Here is a 20,518-nt window from a genome sequence, read left to right as displayed (position 1 = left end):
AAACTGAGAAGCTGGGCATGAAATCATTTCTAGTTCCAAGAATTTGGGTCACTGTAAGTAGATTGTCTAGTACATATATACCCTACTGCTGAAGTTAATTTCTTCTCTTCAACCAACTACAGGGTAAACATAAACACCCCAATACTATTACAGATACTGGATCATGAAGGAAACTATACATATATCTTTTTCATCTGAGTGATATCACCTTGTTCTGCAACTGAAAAGCTATATAAACCTGAATGTATGGCAGGTTGGAACCATACAGGGGTGAAGGAATTCCTTCTGGTAGGTTTAACTGAAAACCCAAATTTGCAGATCCCTCTCTTTTTGCTTTTTGCCCTTATTTATTTCACCACTCTGGCAGGTAATTGGGGGATGATTATCTTGATCTGGTTAAATGCCCAACTTCATACTCCAATGTACTTCTTCCTTAGCAACCTCTCTTTTTGTGATATCTGCTATTCCACTGTCTTTGCTCCAAAGATGTTGGTCAATTTCCTATCAAACCATAAGTCCAGCACATTTGCTGGTTGTGTTCTACAGAGTTTCTTTTTTGCAGTATATGTAACCACAGAGGGCATCCTCCTGTCTATGATGGCTTATGACCGCTATGTGGCAATAGCTAATCCCTTGTTGTATACAGTCATAATGACCCAAAGGGTTTGTACTCAGATGGTCCTTGCATCTTACCTGGGTGGGCTCATTAACTCACTCACACACACAATCGGTTTGCTCAAATTAGACTTCTGTGGTCCTAACATTGTGAACCATTATTTTTGTGACATTCCCCCTCTTCTGAAACTCTCATGTTCTGATGCCCATAACAATGAAATGCTGCTTTTAATATTCTCTGGGGTCATTGCAATGTTCACTTTCACTATCATTATGGTCTCTTATACGTGCATCATCATCGCCATCCAGAGAATCCGCTCCACTGAGGGGAGGCGCAAAGCCTTCTCCACTTGTGCCTCTCATCTGACTGCTGTGACATTATTCTATGGGTCTGTGACCTTCAGTTACATCCAGCCAAGTTCTCAGTATTCCCTGGAACAGGAGAAGGTCTCTGCTGTGTTTTATACGTTGGTGATCCCCATGCTAAACCCACTGATTTATAGCCTACGAAATAAGGATGTGAAAGATGCAGCCAAAAGGTCAATATGGTGGAAGAGGACTCCCACCTGACCCAATCTTTTCAATGGATTTATTAACCTAACATTAAATAGATAGGCTTTTCTTAAAATTGTGTCACAGACACAAACACCCAAAAACTGTAATCAAGGTAGTCTCAGGAAATTGAAGTCATGTTGAGATTGACATGAAGACTGAAAATCACTATATTTTACCATTCATTATTTTGTGACTTAACAATTTCATTCTCTCAAGAGCTAGTACATTTTTCCCCTAACAAATTCTGATGCTATACTCTGAAAGAACTCACCACAGATTTAAAAGACTCTGACATTGATTCAAATGAAAAGAACACTCCAACAATAGGAATTTATCAAATGCATTCTTATCTCAGAGGAAAAGTGAAATAGCCTTTTGGCATGATTTTCTTGGATCAGATATTTGTTGTTGTTGTTGTTCTAAAAATGCTACTATCCAAGTAAAGACATATATCTCCATTTTTGTATTTGAATTATATATCTTAATGGTATCTTAGAATAGCTATAGAAAAAAATAACTGTCATTAGTTATAATTTATTCTTTCAACACACTTCTGTTTAGTACCTTTACTTGTACCAGTTACTCTGAGAGAGCCAAAGATTAAGAGATTTAAGATATGGGGCAAAAGCTGTTAGAGGAACAAGTAATAGAGGGATATGGTAAATGAGTTTTCAAAATATTGTGTGAAGATGAATGCATTACCTGATGTTACATCTCAAACTTTTGGAAAGCATGACTGTGTACTGGATAATATAAAATAATATTATGTCATTACTATTATAAAGAAAGATATGTGTATATAAATGGGTATATACACACACATACATATATACATATAGTAAGATAGAGATCGAAAGACTGATGAAGCAAATAAGCAATTGTAGTTAGTATCTATAGGGAAGGAACACAGGAGAGATTATTTAAATATTCTTGCAAATCTCTTATTCTTGATTCTGTTCTATAAGTTTAAAATGTTTCAAAATTTTAAAAAAGTTAGGAAAATATGCACTTTTACTTCTGGATCAAAAGAACATCTATGCAAAAATAATGAAAAAAGCAAGATAAGTTAAGACATCTGTTGAATGAATTGAATGGCTTTTGAAGAAAAGAGAGTTGGAGAGACTTATATTTCAGAGAGATGTGAACTTGGAGATGCAGGCTGACTTAGTCTCCCTGATTCAAGGCACACTTGACAATGCAGGTGAGGACTTGCATGGAGGGCTCTGGATAGGGTTCGGCAGACTCAGGAGAGGTCTGGACAGAAATTTTCCAGGTTTCACCACACAGTGACATTTCTTCTTAGGGAATTAGCCATATTCTGGGTCTGAGCAGGCTTGAAGACCAGGTAAACAAATAAACAGAAGGATGAACATGTAATAGACTAGATAGATAAGTTAGATATAGGATAGATGAGGATAGATAGATGATAGACAGATAATGATAGATAGATGATGATAGATAGATAGATCGTAGATGATAGATAGATAGATAGATTTAAATGAGAACTTCTAGGGGCACCTGGGTGGCTCAGTCGGTTAAGCATCTGACTCTTGGCTTTTGGCTTGGGTCATCATCTCAGAGTCTAGAGATGGAGTCCTGTGCTGGGCTCTGTGCTAAGCATGAGGCCTGCTTAAAACTCTCTCTCTCTCCCTCTCTCTATGCTCCCCTCTCCCTAAATAATAAATAAATAAATAAATAAATAAATAACTTACTTCTGAAAAACAGAGAGGAACGTTTGGTGTTACCCCAAACAATACAAATATTAAAACTGCTGTCTTTCAAATGCAGGGGCTCCTGTGCCCTATAGCTGTTCTGGGGGAAGAGAAAACAGTGGTCTTCTCAGCAGTTATGTGGCCTGAAGAGTTGAACTGGATTATATTGGAGCTTAAACACACAGCTGTTTCCCTCTCTCCCCCGCCCCACCCTAAGAAATTGGATGGGATGGAAGGTGGGGAGTGTAAGACACTGGTTTGGGCCACAGGGGTCGATGGAAATCCCCACACTCTTGCTGTGCTTAGAAGACACAACATCTCACTAGAAGGAAGAGCTACCAAAAAATGTAATAAAGGTTTCCTCCCCAGAACATTTGCCAGATTCTGATCTTGCTGTAAGCCAGGCGAAAAGGGCTAAAGTTTTCTTTGTGCGGCCCAGAAGATTCAGATGTTTGCAGATTCAAGTGGAACTGGAAAGACAGTGGTATTTTTTCTCAGCCTTCAGGTGCTTGGTTGATAAGGTCTCACCAGACGTAGAGGACTGTGTCAGACACAAGGCTGGCAGCCCCCTCCAGATATTGGCTGCAATTTATGTGCAAGCATGCCTCCCTTTATTATGCTTCACTTTATTTAACTTCACAGCTACTGTGTTTTTTACAAATGGAAAGTTCATGGCATCCCTGCATCAAGCAAGTTTATCAGTGTCAGTTCTCTGACAACATTTGTTCACTTCGTATCTCTGGGTCACATTTTGGTAATTCTTGCAATATTTCAAACTTTTTCAATACTGTCGTATTTGTTACAGTAATCTGTGATCCAGGATGACAATTTGCTGAAGGCTCAGAATGGTTAGCATTTTGTAGTAATAAAGTGTTTTTATTTTTTCTCAAACTTTTGTTTTAATTTTTTTTATTTTTATTGTGTTGTTTTTAAATTAAGGTATGCACACTTGCTTTTTTAGATGCAATGCTATTGCATACTTGCTAGACTAGAGCATAATATAAACATCACTTTTATGTGCACTGGGAAACCAAAAAACTCATTTGACTCACTTTATTGCAGTATTCTGGAACCAAACCCACAATATCTCCAAAGAATGTCTATATAGGTCAGGGAGCTAAGTTCACACCACCAAAGAATTAAAACTTAATTTTCTATAGTGTTTAAAGCTAGAGAGAGAGAAAAGCCCACCTCTTAACCAATATCTTGGGAAATCTACACCCAAACAGGGAGAAGGCAGAAGAAAAATGAGGTCCAACTTCAACCCAATCCAGAACCAGCACAAAAAATATTTGAATTAACTTAGTCAGCTTTTCATCCATTATGCCTTTTTAGAAAGAATGAAGCCCTCCCAGGTGGAAAGTAATGTCATCTTCACTTTCTCTTTAATCACATGCAAAGTATGAGAAATTATTTTTAAAAAGAGTAAGAAAGAGTGGGAAAACATAGCAGTGTCACGTAAGAGCTATGAATCTTAATTTTAATTCATAACATACATGAAGATTGATTTAAGATGGATCATAGAAGTAAATGTGTGAAAGTTGAAAAAAAAAGAGCCTCTAGAAGTAAACATAAGTCTGTGTTTTCATAACATCAAAATTGGCAAACATTTCTTAATAAGGATATACAGGCCACCTGGGTGGCTGAGTTGGCTAAGCATCTGCCTTCGGCTCAGGTCATGATCCCAGGGTCCTGGGATCGAGCCCTGCATCAGGCTCTCTGCTCAGCAGGGAGTCTGCTTCTCTCTCTGCCTGCTGCTCCCATGCTTATGCTCTCTCTCTCTGTCAAATAAATTTTTAAAAATCGTTTTTAAAAAAGGATATACAAATAGTAAAATAAAAAGAACAATGGGAGAATATATCTCTTTCATTTATTCTTTCTTTCTCCAATTTTAATTTATACTCCAGTTGCTTAACATACAGTGTAATATTAGTTTCAGGTATAGAATTGAGTGATTCAACATTTATATACAATACTCAGTGAGGTTTTGTTTTAAATAAAGGTTTCCGTCCCTGGAAATACATCATTACAAGACTAAAAAGGCAAGCCACAGAATAAGAGAGAATATTCATAGAGTGTACACTGGCAAAAGATTCATCCAAAATATATTAAAAAGAACTGCCAGTCAATAAAAGACAAATAGGACAACTGAATATGGAAAAAAAGCAGAAAAATGTTTATATGAAAGTCATTCAAAATAGCCAGTAAGCATATGTAAAAATGTTTACTATCATTATTCACACATTTCCAACGGGTGTATGAAAATGGTTCAGGTATTTTGGAGAACTGTCTGATGGTAAATTGAATATATGGCTAACTCATGTTCCAAGATTCCCTAGATATGAGTGTGTGTCAACAAACATACATGAACAATAATTTTTCAGAAGTTTTATGCATAATATTTACACTTACAAACTAGAAACAAAAACCTGACCATTTAAGAGAATAAATTAATACATTTTGATATATTCACAAAATGGAAGACTAAACAGCACTTTTTAAAAAAAACACTGATGTACACTAAGGTAAATGAATGTCATAGATGTTATGCTCAGTAAAGGAAAGTAGAAACTGAAAGTCCGTATGTTTAAAATAAAGAAAGAAAGAAAAGAAGGCCATGTGTAGGATTCCATTTGTGTAAGGTTTAACAACAGATAAATTTAAGTTATGGTAATGTAGCTATGAGGGAGCATTCTGTAGTGTTGGAAATATCCGTATCATTATCATCTGTGTGGTGTTTATGCTCATGTACATATACAGAAATTTGAAATAAATTGTATACTTAATTTCAAGGTGCTTTACAATGTTTGTGTGTGTGTGTGTGTGTGTGTGTGTGTGTATAATTCTTGAACAAGTGCTCAGAGGAAAAGACAAAAAAATGGAATTTCAATGAAAATATGGAAAGCAAAGGGAATGGTAAATTGGAGATTTGAGGGTAATCATAAATTGTAATTGAATTTTGACTGTACAACAATATTTTATTAGGAAGTTTAAAATAAATACAACATAAGTGCATAGAAACAATAATGCAAAAGCAGTGTAAATTAATGGGACTAAACCTTCTAAGGCTTTAATAAGAGAAATGAAATAAGGAACAGAGTGCATTGTATTTACTATTTCAAATTGCATAATTTAAAACAGAAGGCAATCCATAACATAGTAAATGTAAAAGTTAGAACAATAAAAAATATAAATTGAGACATCTTAAAAACTTAATAGACAAAACATTTCTTAAATAGGACATAAAATGTTCTGACCATTAAGGAGAAATTAAGGAACACTGAATTATATCGCTACTTAAAATATATTTATAGGATGAAAAAGTAAACCAGAGTCAGTGAAAATAGTTTCCCTACATATTTATAAACTATAATAAAAATGTATAATGAAATCTTACAAATTAATAAAACTAAACATAATAGAAAAAAGTTGGGGACAAGGGGACAAAGTACTTGTAATGCACACGACACAATAAATACCAAAAATCTCCCAACTTCCAGAAAAATAAAGGAAAGTTGCTCAGCTTTATTAGTAATCTCGGGAAAGAAAATTAACCGCAGTAAGATATGACAATACAAGCTGTATATGGTATCAGGGGCACCTGTCGTTCAGTCGGTAGAGCAAGTGACTCTTGATCTCAGGGTTGTGAGTTCGAGCCCCATGGTGGGTGTAGAGATGACTTAAAAAAATAAGATTTTTTTTTTCAATATACAATATCAAGTGCTGAAGAGAGGGAGCAGCTACAACACTCATAAAGCAGTGATGGAGATGTTACTCACAACAACTTTCAAAAATAATTGTCGGTCCTTAACAAAGCTGCACATACGAAATGCAGAGCTGTGTTGTATATAAATGCTGTGTTGTATATAAAGTATAGCTCTTAACAGAAATTTACAAGACCTACAAATACATTGAACTCAAAAAAAAAAAAGAAGTCGGTAGAAACTGAATGACCCAGATGTTCGATTGAGCAGAAAAAGACTTCAAAGTACTATTATAACTAATATGTTCAGGTAACTAAAGAAAATATATAAAAAATTAAAGGAAAGTGTTACAGTAGGTATTCATCGAATAAAGCATCTCAATTTAAAAAAGGATTAATATAAATACCAACTGAGAATTCTGTAGTTAAACATACGGTAACTGAAATGAAAAATTTCACTAGAAGGATCCAATGACAAATATGAGGTGATAGAAGAGAGAATCAGTATCTTGGAGCTATACCAATGGAAATCATCCCTTTTGAAGAACAAATATGAAAAGAATTAAGATAATAAACAGCCAAAGATTTGTATGCCACCATTCAGTGTATCAAGAGATACAGAGTGCAGTTCCCGAAGAGGAGGAGAAAAGAAAGAAGTGAAAAGCAAAGCAAAACAAAATAAAGCAAAACCTGAAAACAAAACCTGGACAAAACTGCGTGTGTTTGGTAAAAAGAAATTCCAGTCAACATTTTACTGGAGATTCCTATCACATAACATATAATACACAAAAATAAGTTTCAAGAATCACAGACCTGTACCCCTGAGACAAATAATACATTACGTGTTAATTAAAAACAATTAAAAAAGAGTATATACTTAAAAAAATAGATGAGCTTAAATGTGAAAGGTAGAAGAGTTCAAAAGTGAGACAAAAATACATAAGGAGTAAATGAACACTATAAAGTAATGGAACGTATAAAATGAAACAACAATACAGAAGAAAATAATACAAAATAAAATGAATAATACAAAACAAAATGCTAAAGTCATCCAAATTAGAAAAGAAGCAGCACAATTCTCATTATTTTCAGGTGAAATTATCATGCATCTGAAAGACAAAATCAATATACTGTGTTTCTGCATATTAATATGAACTGTGTTTCTGTATATTAATAGCAAATGAATCAAAAATTAATAAAATATTCCCATTAACAGTAGGACATAGCAGAGGAATAAATTCAACAGTAACAAAAAAAAATCAAAACTTAAGAGTAAAATCATGAAAAGTATAAAAAATTGCTGAGAGGAATAGGATATCTAAATTAATAGCAATTCCCTGTTAATGAATTGGAACACTCCATTCTTAGGTATTTATCCAGGAGACCTGAGTAATCATGCCCATTCAAAACTTTTACTCTAGTCTTTACAAATTCTTAAAAAAAAAAAAATCTCTTTATTTATTTGAGAGAGAGAGCATGGAGGATAGAAGAAGAGGGAGAGAATATACAGCAGGAGTCCACTTCAGGGCTCCATCTCAAGAACCTGAGACCATGACCTGAGCCAAAACCAAGAAGAGGATGCTTAACTGACTTAGCCACCCAAATGCCCCTACAACAGCTTTATTCAAAGTAGCCAAATATTGCAAACAACCAAAATGTCCATTAAGAGGTGAGTGGATAAACAAAACATGCTAATCCATACATTACCAAGCAATAAACAAGAAAGAAAGAACTAACGATTTATGTAACAATGTGAATGTTTCTAAAAACATCACTCTGGGGCACCTGGGTGGCTCAGTGGGTTAAGCATCTGCCTTTGGCTCAGGTCATGATCCCAGGGTCCTGGGATCAAGAACTGCATTCTGCCTCTGTCTTTGTCTCTTTCTCTGTCTCTCATGAATAAATACATAAAATCTTAAAAAATATACAAAAATAAAAACATCGTTCTGATTGAAAAAATATTCAGACCAAAAAAAAAATAAAAAACTATATTACCCCAATTTTGTGAAACTCTGCAAAAACAAATCTCACAAATATAAACAACTGATCAGCAGTTTTTTGAGGTTGGAGGTCAGAGATTGGGGTTTCTTAGAAGGAGAATAAGATATTCTGAGGATTATGGAAGCATTCTGTTTTGATTATAGTAATAATTGGTCTGGAGCATATATTTGTCAAAACCCATTAAATTATACATTTAACTGAACACTGCTTATTGGATCATAATTATTCCTCTAACTTTTATTTGAAAAAAGTTATTTTCTAAAATATAACACTTCAACATATTGTATTCATTAATATAATTCTGAATTATATTTTCACAAGAAGTCTTCTTTCATGACAGAAAATCAATAAATATATATTAAATTCATTCCAAATAATGCTGCCAATTTTTTCTGTATGTCAAATTCAATTGCAGCCCTATGTATGTGCTAAATATCAACTTTTAAAATTTAACATATCCATTTCTATTGTTAATAAAGCCATTAGATCTTAGTTTGGGTCTCCATTTAAGTATCTGATGATTGGTATGAGGTCATTTCCCAGAAATAAGTGTTTTAAAGACAGCATTGCATGGGATGCCTGGCTGACTCAGCGGTAGAACATTTGACTCGATCTTGGCGTCCTGAGTTTGAGCTCCCTGTCAGATGTAGAGATTACAAAAAAAGAAAAAAAAGGGGGGGGGAAGGAAGGGGAAAAAAAAAAGAAAAGAATATTGCATATAATCTCAAGGGGTTAATAGATCTGCAGAAGATAGAAAACCTGATAGGGACTTTCTAAATGCAGTGTTTTGTTTTGTTTTGTTTTTTCACCTACACTGAGTGTGTCAACCAAAGAAAGACAAAACTGCGTTTCAAAATAAAATATGTGTGTTTATTTGGGGACTTAGGGACTGCAATCCAAGAGAGAGAGATTTAACCAAAATCAAGTGTGCTTCGGAAAAACAAAGGAGGTTAGAGTTTTTAAAGAGGAGAGAGGAAATTTGCATAAGTCATTTTGAAGGAGATGTGATCCTTATGCCAGAAGCACTGGTAGAGCTACAGTTACACTCGCCTGTATGGGACTGGCTGCTAGGTAGAACTGTATTAAAGCAGAAAGCCCATTTGTGTCCGTTTGTTTTTGTTTTTTTAATTTTTTATTTCTTTTCAGCGTAACAGTATTCATTGTTTTTTCACCACACCCAGTGCTCCATGCAATCCGTGCCCTCCCTAATACCCACCACCTGGTTCCATGGGGCGCCTGGGTGGCTCAGTCCTTAAGTGTCTGCCTCCCAGGTCCTGGGCCCCAGCCCCAAGTTGGGCTCCCTGCTCAGTGGGAGGCATGCTTCTCCCTCTCCCACTCCCCCTGCTCCTGTGCTCTCCCTTGCCATCTCTCTCTGTCAAATAAATAAAATCATTTAAAAAATAAAAAATTTAAAAGGTTAAAAATTTTTAAAAAGTACTAGTTTTCATTTTCTTTGATTTCCTCTTCATAATCCAAGAAAACAAAAGCGTAGATTTTTGTTAACCGGCTGCTCTTCTCCTACTTTAAAGCCCACTGATGTTTGAGTTTTAGTTTCACTTTTGTGTGTGTGTGTGAGTGTGTACGTGGATGTGTGCACATGCGTCTTATGACAAGCAGGCCCAACTACTGGATTTTCTGAGAAGCTTCTCTTGTTAAAGTACCGAACAGGCATCACTATCCATTCTTTGCACCGTTGTTCATAATTTATATATTCTTTTTTTTTTTCCCTATACTTACTTGGCCCTTCATTTCTTTCTACTTATTCTAACATTCAGGAAATTAAATGCTTTCAGGGAGCCATTAAGGTCTTGAGAGTTTCCTACATCCCTCAAGAAACACAGAGGAACTTTTAATCATGTATTTATTATATCCTTTCGATTAGAAAATTAACTCTGGGGACTCTATTCCCATTTGTACTAAAGTAAATATATAGGTAAAATTTTTGACCATCTTGCTCTTGCTTTCATACAATGGAGGTTCTGCCTGTGGTTATCATATATTAAAGGAGAAGTTTGAATTTCAGTCTTCCTACCTGTAACTACTATCATTTATCCAATTTTTGTATTACTGTAAGTGTTAGACAAATACAACTTTTGTGTATGATTGATTAATTGTTTTGGGAGGAATATAGAGAAATATCCATTGGAATGAGCAGTTGTAAGTTTCCTAAATAAGCTAATGTATTGAATGTTTTTGTTTTTTTTTTCTCTCACTGGTAAGTGAAACTCACTTCACTTTCTCATATAAATATATTTTACAAATCAGTTAAAAATGCAAAAAAAAACAAGATGAGGGAGACATAAAAATTATGTATTAGGTTTATTCTTATAAGTACAGAGTAGGGGGAATTTGTAATTTGACCATTTATTCTTACCCCTTATCCTACACATCAATTTCTTTTTCTACATTAACATCAAAATTTTTAGGCAACATCTACTGAACAATGAAAAATCAATGTTTTAATCCATGTGGAATGTTCTTCCCTGAAGGATGGATTGCATCATGTCATAATCACATATTCCCATAGGGCTTACTTACCTATCAGTGTAGATATTCTATGTCTAACAGTTACCTCATTTCTTGCTATTTCAATAATTTTGTAATTTTTTTTCTGAGTTTTACCTGCTGTACTAAAGAAATAGTGTCTCCCAAGTAAAAGAATAATGAAACCATTAAAAACCTCTCCCTTTATTCTCAAGAGGTAAAACCATAGCCTTGTGAACTGTTTAAAATATTTATTTTTATTTTCCATAAAATGTAAAAAGATAGTTATATTTTTTCAGACAAAATGTAATAATCAACCATTGTGTCTTAAGTGGAAAAGACATAGCATATTTTAAGAAATGTATTGCAACATCCAAAAAATATTGTAAAAAATTATCTGTATGTTTTATAGGTTTGCTTTATTTTATAGGTTTACATTGCTCTTTATTAGAAAAAGGATAAAAACTCTGTTTTCTGAGTCTCCTGAGTAAGATATTTCTATTGGGTCTCAAAAGCCAATCATTTCTTTTTTAAGAATTTATTTTTTTATTCAACAGTGATATAGAACAAGCAGGGGGAGCTGTGGGGGAGAGGGAGAAGCAGGCTCTCCACTGAGCAGGGAACCCCACATGGGGCTCGATCCCAGGACCCTGAGATCATGACCTGAGCAGAAGGCAGCTGCTTAACTGACAGCCTCCTAGGCGCCCCTCAAAAGCCAATTATATAAGTTGTTGTTCACATTCTAGCTCAGACTACCCTCTCCTCTCATCCTCTATGGCATTTTTCTCAGAAACCAATACTTCTGGCTATTTTCTAGGGATGACCTTTTAGATATTAAGGCTTTGTCTTTCATCACATTCAACTTACAAAAATATTGTGGTATATGAAGTAAACATGAAGGCATATGTGGAATTTCCCAGTTCAAATGCCATAGTACAGTTAATTCTTATATTTTGATGTATTTGACATTAGCTACCATTAAATCCAAAGTGAGGAGTTGAAAAGAACTTCCATGAGAAGACAGATTAAATTTCCAGCCTTGGTTATTATGTTTTATAAACCGGATTTTGCATGGCATATATTTTAGAATGAAATTCACTTCAGCTTTTTTTTTTTCCCCTTCACATAAAAAGAGAAACATTTAAATGCACCTTGAAGCTAAGATCGTTATGTTTTATTTTTTTCATTCATGGAATTTCCTTTTGGAATAGACTAATAAACAGTACTTGAAGAGACTGGAGACTTCCTAGTTAAAATTTTCTAATTTTATAGATAAAACAACTGGGAAAGAAAAGTCAGGAACTCAAGTTGCACAGAGAGTAAGGGATTCCGAGTAGTCTTGATGGCATGGCATGATCGTTCTCAATTTCATTTTTCTTATCATTAACAGGTACCAAGAAACACACACATATGACTGATGTTAATTTTACATTGGTTACGGAATTCGTCCTTTTGGGACTGACAGATCGTGCTGAACTGAAAGTGGTCCTCTTTGTTTTGTTCCTGCTGATCTATATCATTTCTTTGATGGGGAATCTAGGAATGCTCTTTCTAATCCAAATAACCCCCAAACTCCAGACACCCATGTATCATTTCCTTAGCTGTCTGTCATTTGTTGACGCCTGCTATTCGTCAGTCTTTGCACCAAAAATGCTGCTGAACTTCTTTGTTGAACGGGAGACGATCTCTTTCTCAGCGTGCATCGTGCAATATTTTTTATTTGTGTCACTCCTTACCACTGAGGGCTTCTTGCTGGCGGCCATGGCTTATGACCGCTACATGGCCATCGTGAATCCGTTACTTTACACAGTGGCTATGACTAAATTCGTCTGCATTGTCCTGGTCATTGGGTCATGTGTAGGAGGCTTAATCAACTCATTGACACACACAATTGGTTTGGTGAAATTGTCTTTCTGTGGGCCAAATACCATCAGTCACTTCTTCTGTGACCTTCCCCCACTATTGAAGTTGTCATGTTCTGACACATCCATGAACGAATTGTTGCTTTTAATCTTCTCTGGAGTTATTGCTATGATCACTTTCTTGATTGTGATGATCTCCTATGTCTTCATTGTTGCTGCTATCCTGAGGATCCGCTCAGCAGCAGGTAGACACAAAGCCTTCTCCACCTGTGCTTCCCATTTCACGGCTGTGACTTTATTCTATGGCTCTATAAGCTTTAGTTATATCCAACCAAGTTCCCAATATTCCTTAGAACAGGAAAAGGTGGTATCTGTGTTTTATACCCTGGTGATTCCTATGTTAAACCCAGTGATTTACAGCTTGAGGAACAAGGAGGTGAAAGAGGCTGTGAAAAGAGCTATAGAAATGAAATACTTTCCTTGTTAATTTCATACCATATGTGTCCCATAATAGCATATAAAGAAGTTCTCTGGATAAGAATATTTATATGAATTTATTAAAGTTTTGAGCCCAAAGGAATCCTACAATTTACTTAATGGGAGCCTTCTATTACACAGCAGAAGGAAAAAGTCCAGAAGAATAACAGATACAGGAGATATGACTGGTTATTGTGTAAACTAACCTAAAAACCATAGTAAGATCTAGGCTACTTATCTCTGGACAGTTGAAGACATTTTCATTCCTGTACATGGGTAGAAATGAATACATACAAATAAATATGCAGACACACAAATAGATGTACAAACACAAGATTAGTAAGTAATAAAGTATCTCTTAACTCAGTATCTCTATTAAGCACAGAAATGAGCAAAATACTTGTAAAGCAAAGAGGATTGGTCCGTGAATTATCCACAAAGCTAGCATATGCATGTTCCAAAATTAGCCTGGATTATTTATAGCTTGACATTTTTCAAAATAAATGCAAATACTCAAAAATAGTCTGAAAGAGAACTTGGGTTCTCTTTTGCCTGTGTGATTTCATTCGCAATGGTTAGTCTGGACCGTTTCCCTGTTCCTAACCTTGGTTTCCATCACTACATACAAAACCGAACAGGACAGAACACCACACTTTTCCTACCACTCCACGTGGAAAGGTTACTAATACTCGAAGAAAACTTACAATGAAGAATTTGACTTCATGCTTAGAAAGAAGGCCTCCAAGATAATTTGGGAGTCATGAATAATCAGACTCATTTCCCCTTTTCCATTAAACATCTCCCAGAATCTCCCTTAGACTTTAAACAAGAAATTTCCTGAAGGTGTTCTATTCAGGAGGAAATCTGTGCTGTGTATTCCAGGTAGTGAAAATATGTGAAGCCATTGTTTTTCCTTTGATTCAAATTCTATGTACAGGTGGATAGTGATGAAATCAGGCCCATAAATATTGATTTTTCCATAGTATTTCTTCCCCCTAAATTGCTATAAAGTCTCCTTTATCTGGAAACAAACCAGTGTTCTAGAGAATATCTCCATTCACAAGTAAAATTATATTTGAGTTCTTGAGATTTTTTTAAATACTGAATATTAAGAGGCAACAAGGCCGAGCAGCACAATGAGACAGCTGAATTGTCTTTAAATATTAATGCATGGTTTTACATGACTCATAGATTAAACATTCATTTTCTTTCCTCTCAGTGACAGACAAACTCATAAGTGAATGGCTCCAATATCTGTGAAGGTAGCAAATTGAAATGTGAAAAAAGATACCATATTGGCATCCTCACTATATTAGAAATGCAAGTGAAGAAATTCATATGAAAGCTTACTTTCCAGAATGAAATAATCATACCAACAAGAACATCATATGACATTTGTATGGTCCTTTATAATTATCCAAAATCATTTATTTATTTATTTATTTATTTTTTTAAAGATTTTATTTATCTATTTGAGAGAGAGAGAGAGAGAACACAAGCAGGGGGGAAGGGCAGAAAGAGAGGGAGAAGCAGACTCCCCAGCTGGACAGAGAGCCCAATGAAGGCTCAATGGGGGGCTCCATCCCAGGTCCCAGGGGCCATGAGCTGAGCCTAAGGCAGACGCTTAGCCAACTGAGCCACCCAGGAGCCCCTAAAATTATTTAATATATTATTTGAAATTGAGTTCCATAAGGCTACATATATGTGATATTTATGTATAAGAGGCATTCATATAAATGAATTCATATTAAAGTTTTGATTTTCAGAAAAAATAAAAAGCTAAAATAATAATGATAAGTGAAACTAATTTTATAACACTCTTCACAATTTTTCAATACCGATCAATATCTTATATCCTAAAGTATCAAACACAAAGCATAACATACAAGCCAGGTAATTAAAACTCAGAAAAACAAATTGAACTCATCCTGTTACAATACTCACCTCATAAAATAAGGGGCCAGTCAGGATGTAGATAAAATAGTTTACTAAGTGGACGTGTGAGGGAGGGGTGTCATTTTATGCAACAAAAGTACAATATTTGTTTGTGTTTAATATGGACCTTCAACTCATCCTAACAAAGAGTTACTGTATTATAGTATATATAGTAACTATATTATAATATAAACAGTACCTGAATGCTCAAATAAGATTAAAAAAAATCCTTTTCTTAAATTGTGAGGCAGATGAAGGGTGTATGGCAGATTTGTAGGATGAAGATTGGAAAATGAGTAATATATTTTATATAATGGGTAATATACCCTATATATATACCTGACTCATATATACAAACACATATATTTGTATATATAATTTATGTATATGTTTTTACATATATATTTATATATTTATTTATACACTCATATCAGTAAATACACCTCAGTTAAGCAGATTCCAAATATCCTTAAGTGGTTAATATCCTTATTCAATTAGAAATAAATGAGGACGTCACGAATGAAATACCTAACACTATTTCTTCAAATTCCACATAAAATATCAGGATACAAAATTGAGAATGGGTACTTTAAGCTCCAATCCCTCTATCCCATCCATAAAATCGGTTACTGTTCAATGTCAACACTTGGAATAATCAGGACTCAGCAGATGTTTATTTAGCATGACTTTCCTCTCATCTCACAGAGAATCTCTATTAAATGTGTGGTTGTTTTTTTTTTTTTTTTTTTAAATTTCACATGGGTTGACTTGGAGTTTGTAGTTTAGAAATTGGCCTAACTCATCACAGAAATAAGTTGCTGGCACTATGTGGACAAGTCATGAGTACATTTGCACCATGGTCATGTTTGTTATTTTTTTATTTATCAAGAGATCCACAAGTCACCATTCCCAAGATTTGAGATTTGATCTTGTGCTCTGAATGCAATAGTAATTGCATCAACTGCAGCTCTGATGGCCATTTTCAGTTACTCCTTGGTCAGTTATGGGTTGTGAACAAATTGTGACCCTCAGCATTATGGATATCTAAGAAGCATATTGTCATCCTATCAAAACCCTAATTTGCCCTAGAATGCCCTCTACAAACGGTCCAATGTTTTTCACCCTTCCCCTATAAAACCGGCATGTTAAATTTTACCAATTAAATATGATTTCTTTTTTTTTTCAATTTAAGCAAGGCCCATCTCTTTCTTTAGAGTTGGTATCAATTAGTCTTAGATATGTCTTATGAAATCTTAACATTCATACATTCTCACTCTTCATTCTTAGACTGCTTAGATGCTCAGTGTTTGCTGAATCAGACCAGCGTCCAGAGGGGCGCCTGGGTGGCTCAGTCGGTTAAGCGTCAGCCTTCAGCGCAGGTCATGATCTCTGGGTCCTAGGATCAAACCCTGCTTCAGGCTCCCTGCTCAGAGGAGAGTCTGCTTCTCCCTCTTCCTCTGCTACTCTCTCTGCTTGTGTTCTCTCTCTCTCTTTCTGTGTCAAATAAATAAGTAAATAAATAAATAAGTAAAATCTTGAGGGGGTGGGGAAGAATATTGTCCTGAGTCTAATTTTTCTCACACTGGATATTGCCTATCTTTTCCACTATTTTTCATGCAATATGGTTTCAAATTTCATCATTATTGTGTTCGCTCCTCATTTGTCAATATTAAAATGCTGTATGGAATAAACAGTAAAAGCAGCACCAATTTTTACATGAGATAACCATTGTATTAAGATATTGTCCTACCATTTCCTGAAGTCCACACTCAGACAACTCCTTTAATTATTCTGAGGCATGTATAATGTGACTCATATGGATCAGGATATTCAATTAAATAAAATTACATGATTAGAGGTAATTAGGAGTTGTGAAGTGCCTGGAACATACTAGGCATTTATTTATTTTTTTTAAAGATTTTATTTATTTATTTGACAGACAGAGATCACAGAGAAGCAGGCAGAGAGAGAGGAGGAAGCAGGTTCCCCGCGGAGCAGAGAGCCCAATGTGGGGCTCGATCCCAAGACCCTGAGATCATGACCTGAGCTTTAACCCACTGAGGCTTTAACCCACTGAGCCACCCAGGCGCCCCCCCATACTAGGCATTTAATAAATAAAAATAACCCCAACAAGTATCTTACTTAATATTTCTTTGCCAGAGAAAAGGCAATATTCTTGTTAGTTAAAGTAATTATAATGTTCCCTGTGTGTTAGTCCATTTTAGCTATTGCTTCATTTTAGTATCATTGCAAATTCTCACTACCTTGTTCTTGTACAATTGTGTTTGTTGGTTTGGTTGCATTTGATCTGTATCAGTGACTTATTTACTCTTATTTGTCCCCTCCCCTTTTTTACTGAATGTAAATGCCTACCATTTTATTCTGATTTACCACCTTTTATGTTTTTCGTTCTATCCTCCAAGGAGCAGCTTCCTCAGAATTTCTAAAAATTACATTTATGTTCAACCACCACAGTGATAAAAATGTTAAACTTGATATTTCTTTTAGTGTCTTAATTCATTCAATTATCTCTTATATTAAAAATGTATGAACACATGCACATTTGAACTCTATTTAGTGATTACTGATTGCTTCCCCTTCTTTTGAGTTATCTCAAATTGAAATATATGTCTATTTTCCATAATTACTACCCAATAATAATAAATGTATATAGCACCATATGGTCATTAACAAATGGAATTTAGCCCTCTTTAAAACTAAAAAAAAAAAGATAAATATATAATATACGTATATATATATAACCATATTATATAAATTATGATAAACACTGATGGAGTTCATTTTTAATAATTTAGGGATTGTTTTGCAGAGGCTTATATAGTTGAGACATGAATTTATGTGACAGTTTTTTCTAAAACTGAGAAATGGCCACATCCATGAATTGCTACAATTTGGAAAGATAGTGCTGGGACTTTACCTTCCCCAAGTCTCTCTTTGCTCTTTTAATGAAACATAGTGTCACAGAATCACTAGGGATTCCATCCTCCAAAGACCCTGAACCAAATATAAGCACAAGTCAGGAAACTGAGAGAAAGGTTTAAGCTTCATCTCAACACCAGGTAGGTGTTATATTTATGTGTTCTAACAAAGGAATTACAAATGCCTCTCCAGTTTTCAAAAACAGCAACTCTTAATACATGCTATGAATGGAATGTGAAGAAAAATCATCAGCTTCAAATCCACTCAAATTATTGAGATAAGTGAAGTAGAATTAGACCATTACCACATCAGATAGCTCTCTCTCTCTCTCTCTCTCTCTTTTTTTTTTTTTTTAAAGATTTTATTTATTTATTTGATGGATAGAGAGAAAGCACAAGCTGGCGGAGCAGCAGAAGGAGAGGGAGAAGCAAGTTCCCCAGCTGAGCAGGGAACCTGATGCAGGGCTTGATCCCAGGACCCTCAGCTCATGACCTGAACCAAAGGCAGCTGCTTAACTGAATGAACCACCCAGGTACCTCATCAAATAATTCTCTTAAAATAATTACTGGGTTTGAGGTGTCTGGGTGGCTCACTCAGTTAAGTTCCAATTGAATTTTGGCTCAGATCATGATCTCAGGGTGGTGAGGTCAAGACCGGTGTATGGCTCCCTGCTCAGAGGGGAGTCTGCCTGAGATGCTCTCCCTCTCCCTTTGCCCCTCTGGCTCATGCTTTTTCACTCTCAAATAAACCTTACAAAAAAAATAAATAATGGGTTTATTCCTTATTTCCTCAGGTAGCTGTATTTAGAGATTACATATAGTTATGTAAATTACATAAAGAAATTACATAAATTACAAAAGGAAATTTTTTTTCAAGAAATTCTTTAAAATTTAAGTTTAATTATTACAAGCTATGAATTGTATTAAATCTGAGAGAGTGGTGATTTTGGCCCCGTTACCAGAGCTAATTTTTAGATTCAAAGATTAATTTATTCTGTACAACCGACTTTACAGTTAAAGAAAAATGGCATGAAAGTCAGTCCGGATGAATATTACTACTTATTAAATGAAAATCAAAGAAATACATACAAAATCAGTGACTTAAGAGGGACCTCATCGTCAAAGTAACAAATTGGATTGTTTAAAGTCAAGGGAGGCAGGCAATGCTATCTAAACAAAATGAAACAAACGAACGAAAACATCAAAGATCCAAAATATTACTTTAGTCAAAAGCCATTTGTCCAGTATGTCAATAGACAGCTTGGTGTCTGTTTTACTTTGATTATACAGCAAATATTTAGGGGCTGTGCCAGACAGTTTTCATATACTTCCTTATTTAATTATCACAGCTACTTTCTGAGAAAGATTCATAGAGGAAATGGCAGTTAAGCTAGAAACTGAGACTTAGACATGAAATCACAGTTTAATTGAGCAAAAAAGAATGTGTCCTTCTTTTTCACCTCTGGCATTTTAGTAAAGTAGACATAATCAAAGCAGTCTAGTCCCAAGGTTTGCAACATTTGAATTGTTACTAACTTTACACCACACTGTGAGTAAAGGGCAGAGATCCAAACTCAGGTCATTCTCACTTTTTATTCACTATCAGGGAAATATTATTCCCAAAGCCTGGATTATGAAACACCATATTCATTAATGTTCAATAAAAAGATTCAATTGTCAAGTTAATGTGAAGCATGTTTTATTTTTATTTCTCTTATTGGAAATTCCCAAAGTGTAACAGTCCACCATGTATTCCTATAAATCTTGGAGTGAAAAAAGCTTTCCTCAAAAATTATTTAATCCTGTGTTTCTCTAATATACCAGCTATTATAACCTCATTTTTTAATGTATTCTGGGATTACATGAGAAAGCCTAAAATAAAATTAATTTAATAATCCTTTTCTTGATAAAAATCTGCATCCATGCATGATCTAATGTACCTAAATTATATGCATTGTCCTTGAAATCAGACTTGAGGTCTTTTGACTGCAGAGATCAAAACATATTAAAAAGTATCTTGATTCAATCTTCAAGAAAAAAAAGTCTGATATGGACTAATCCACACCATCGGCTAATAAATGCTCTTGGAAATGAGAAAATGAAATGACAAATATCTGTTGGAACAGCAAAGAACAACTTCCTGGAACAAGTGAGTTTTAAGAAGGAAGTAATGTTATGTAGAAAATGATTACTTTTTTTCACTCTCTATTCTAGACATCCATAATTCTCATTTTC

The 20,518-nt window shown here is 34.9% G+C and overlaps 1 protein-coding gene across 1 annotated transcript; it reads left to right on the top strand.

Annotated features, from left to right (window-relative positions):
* Positions 1-246: 246 nt before the first annotated feature.
* On the top strand, positions 247-13,419 carry LOC308350692 (olfactory receptor 5T17-like; the record flags this gene model as incomplete). Its single annotated transcript, XM_080816202.1, has 2 exons — positions 247-1,183; positions 12,461-13,419. 2 exons carry the CDS (start codon positions 247-249, stop codon positions 13,417-13,419), a joined length of 1,896 nt encoding a protein of 631 aa, XP_080672328.1.
* Between the last annotated feature and the right edge of the window lie 7,099 nt (positions 13,420-20,518).

The sequence above is a fragment of the Martes martes genome (genome assembly GCF_963455335.1).
Source record: "Martes martes genome assembly, chromosome: 10".
Lineage (NCBI taxonomy): Eukaryota > Metazoa > Chordata > Mammalia > Carnivora > Mustelidae > Martes > Martes martes.
Note: the sequence above shows the minus strand (reverse complement) of the source record. Positions and strands in the feature narration are given on the sequence as shown.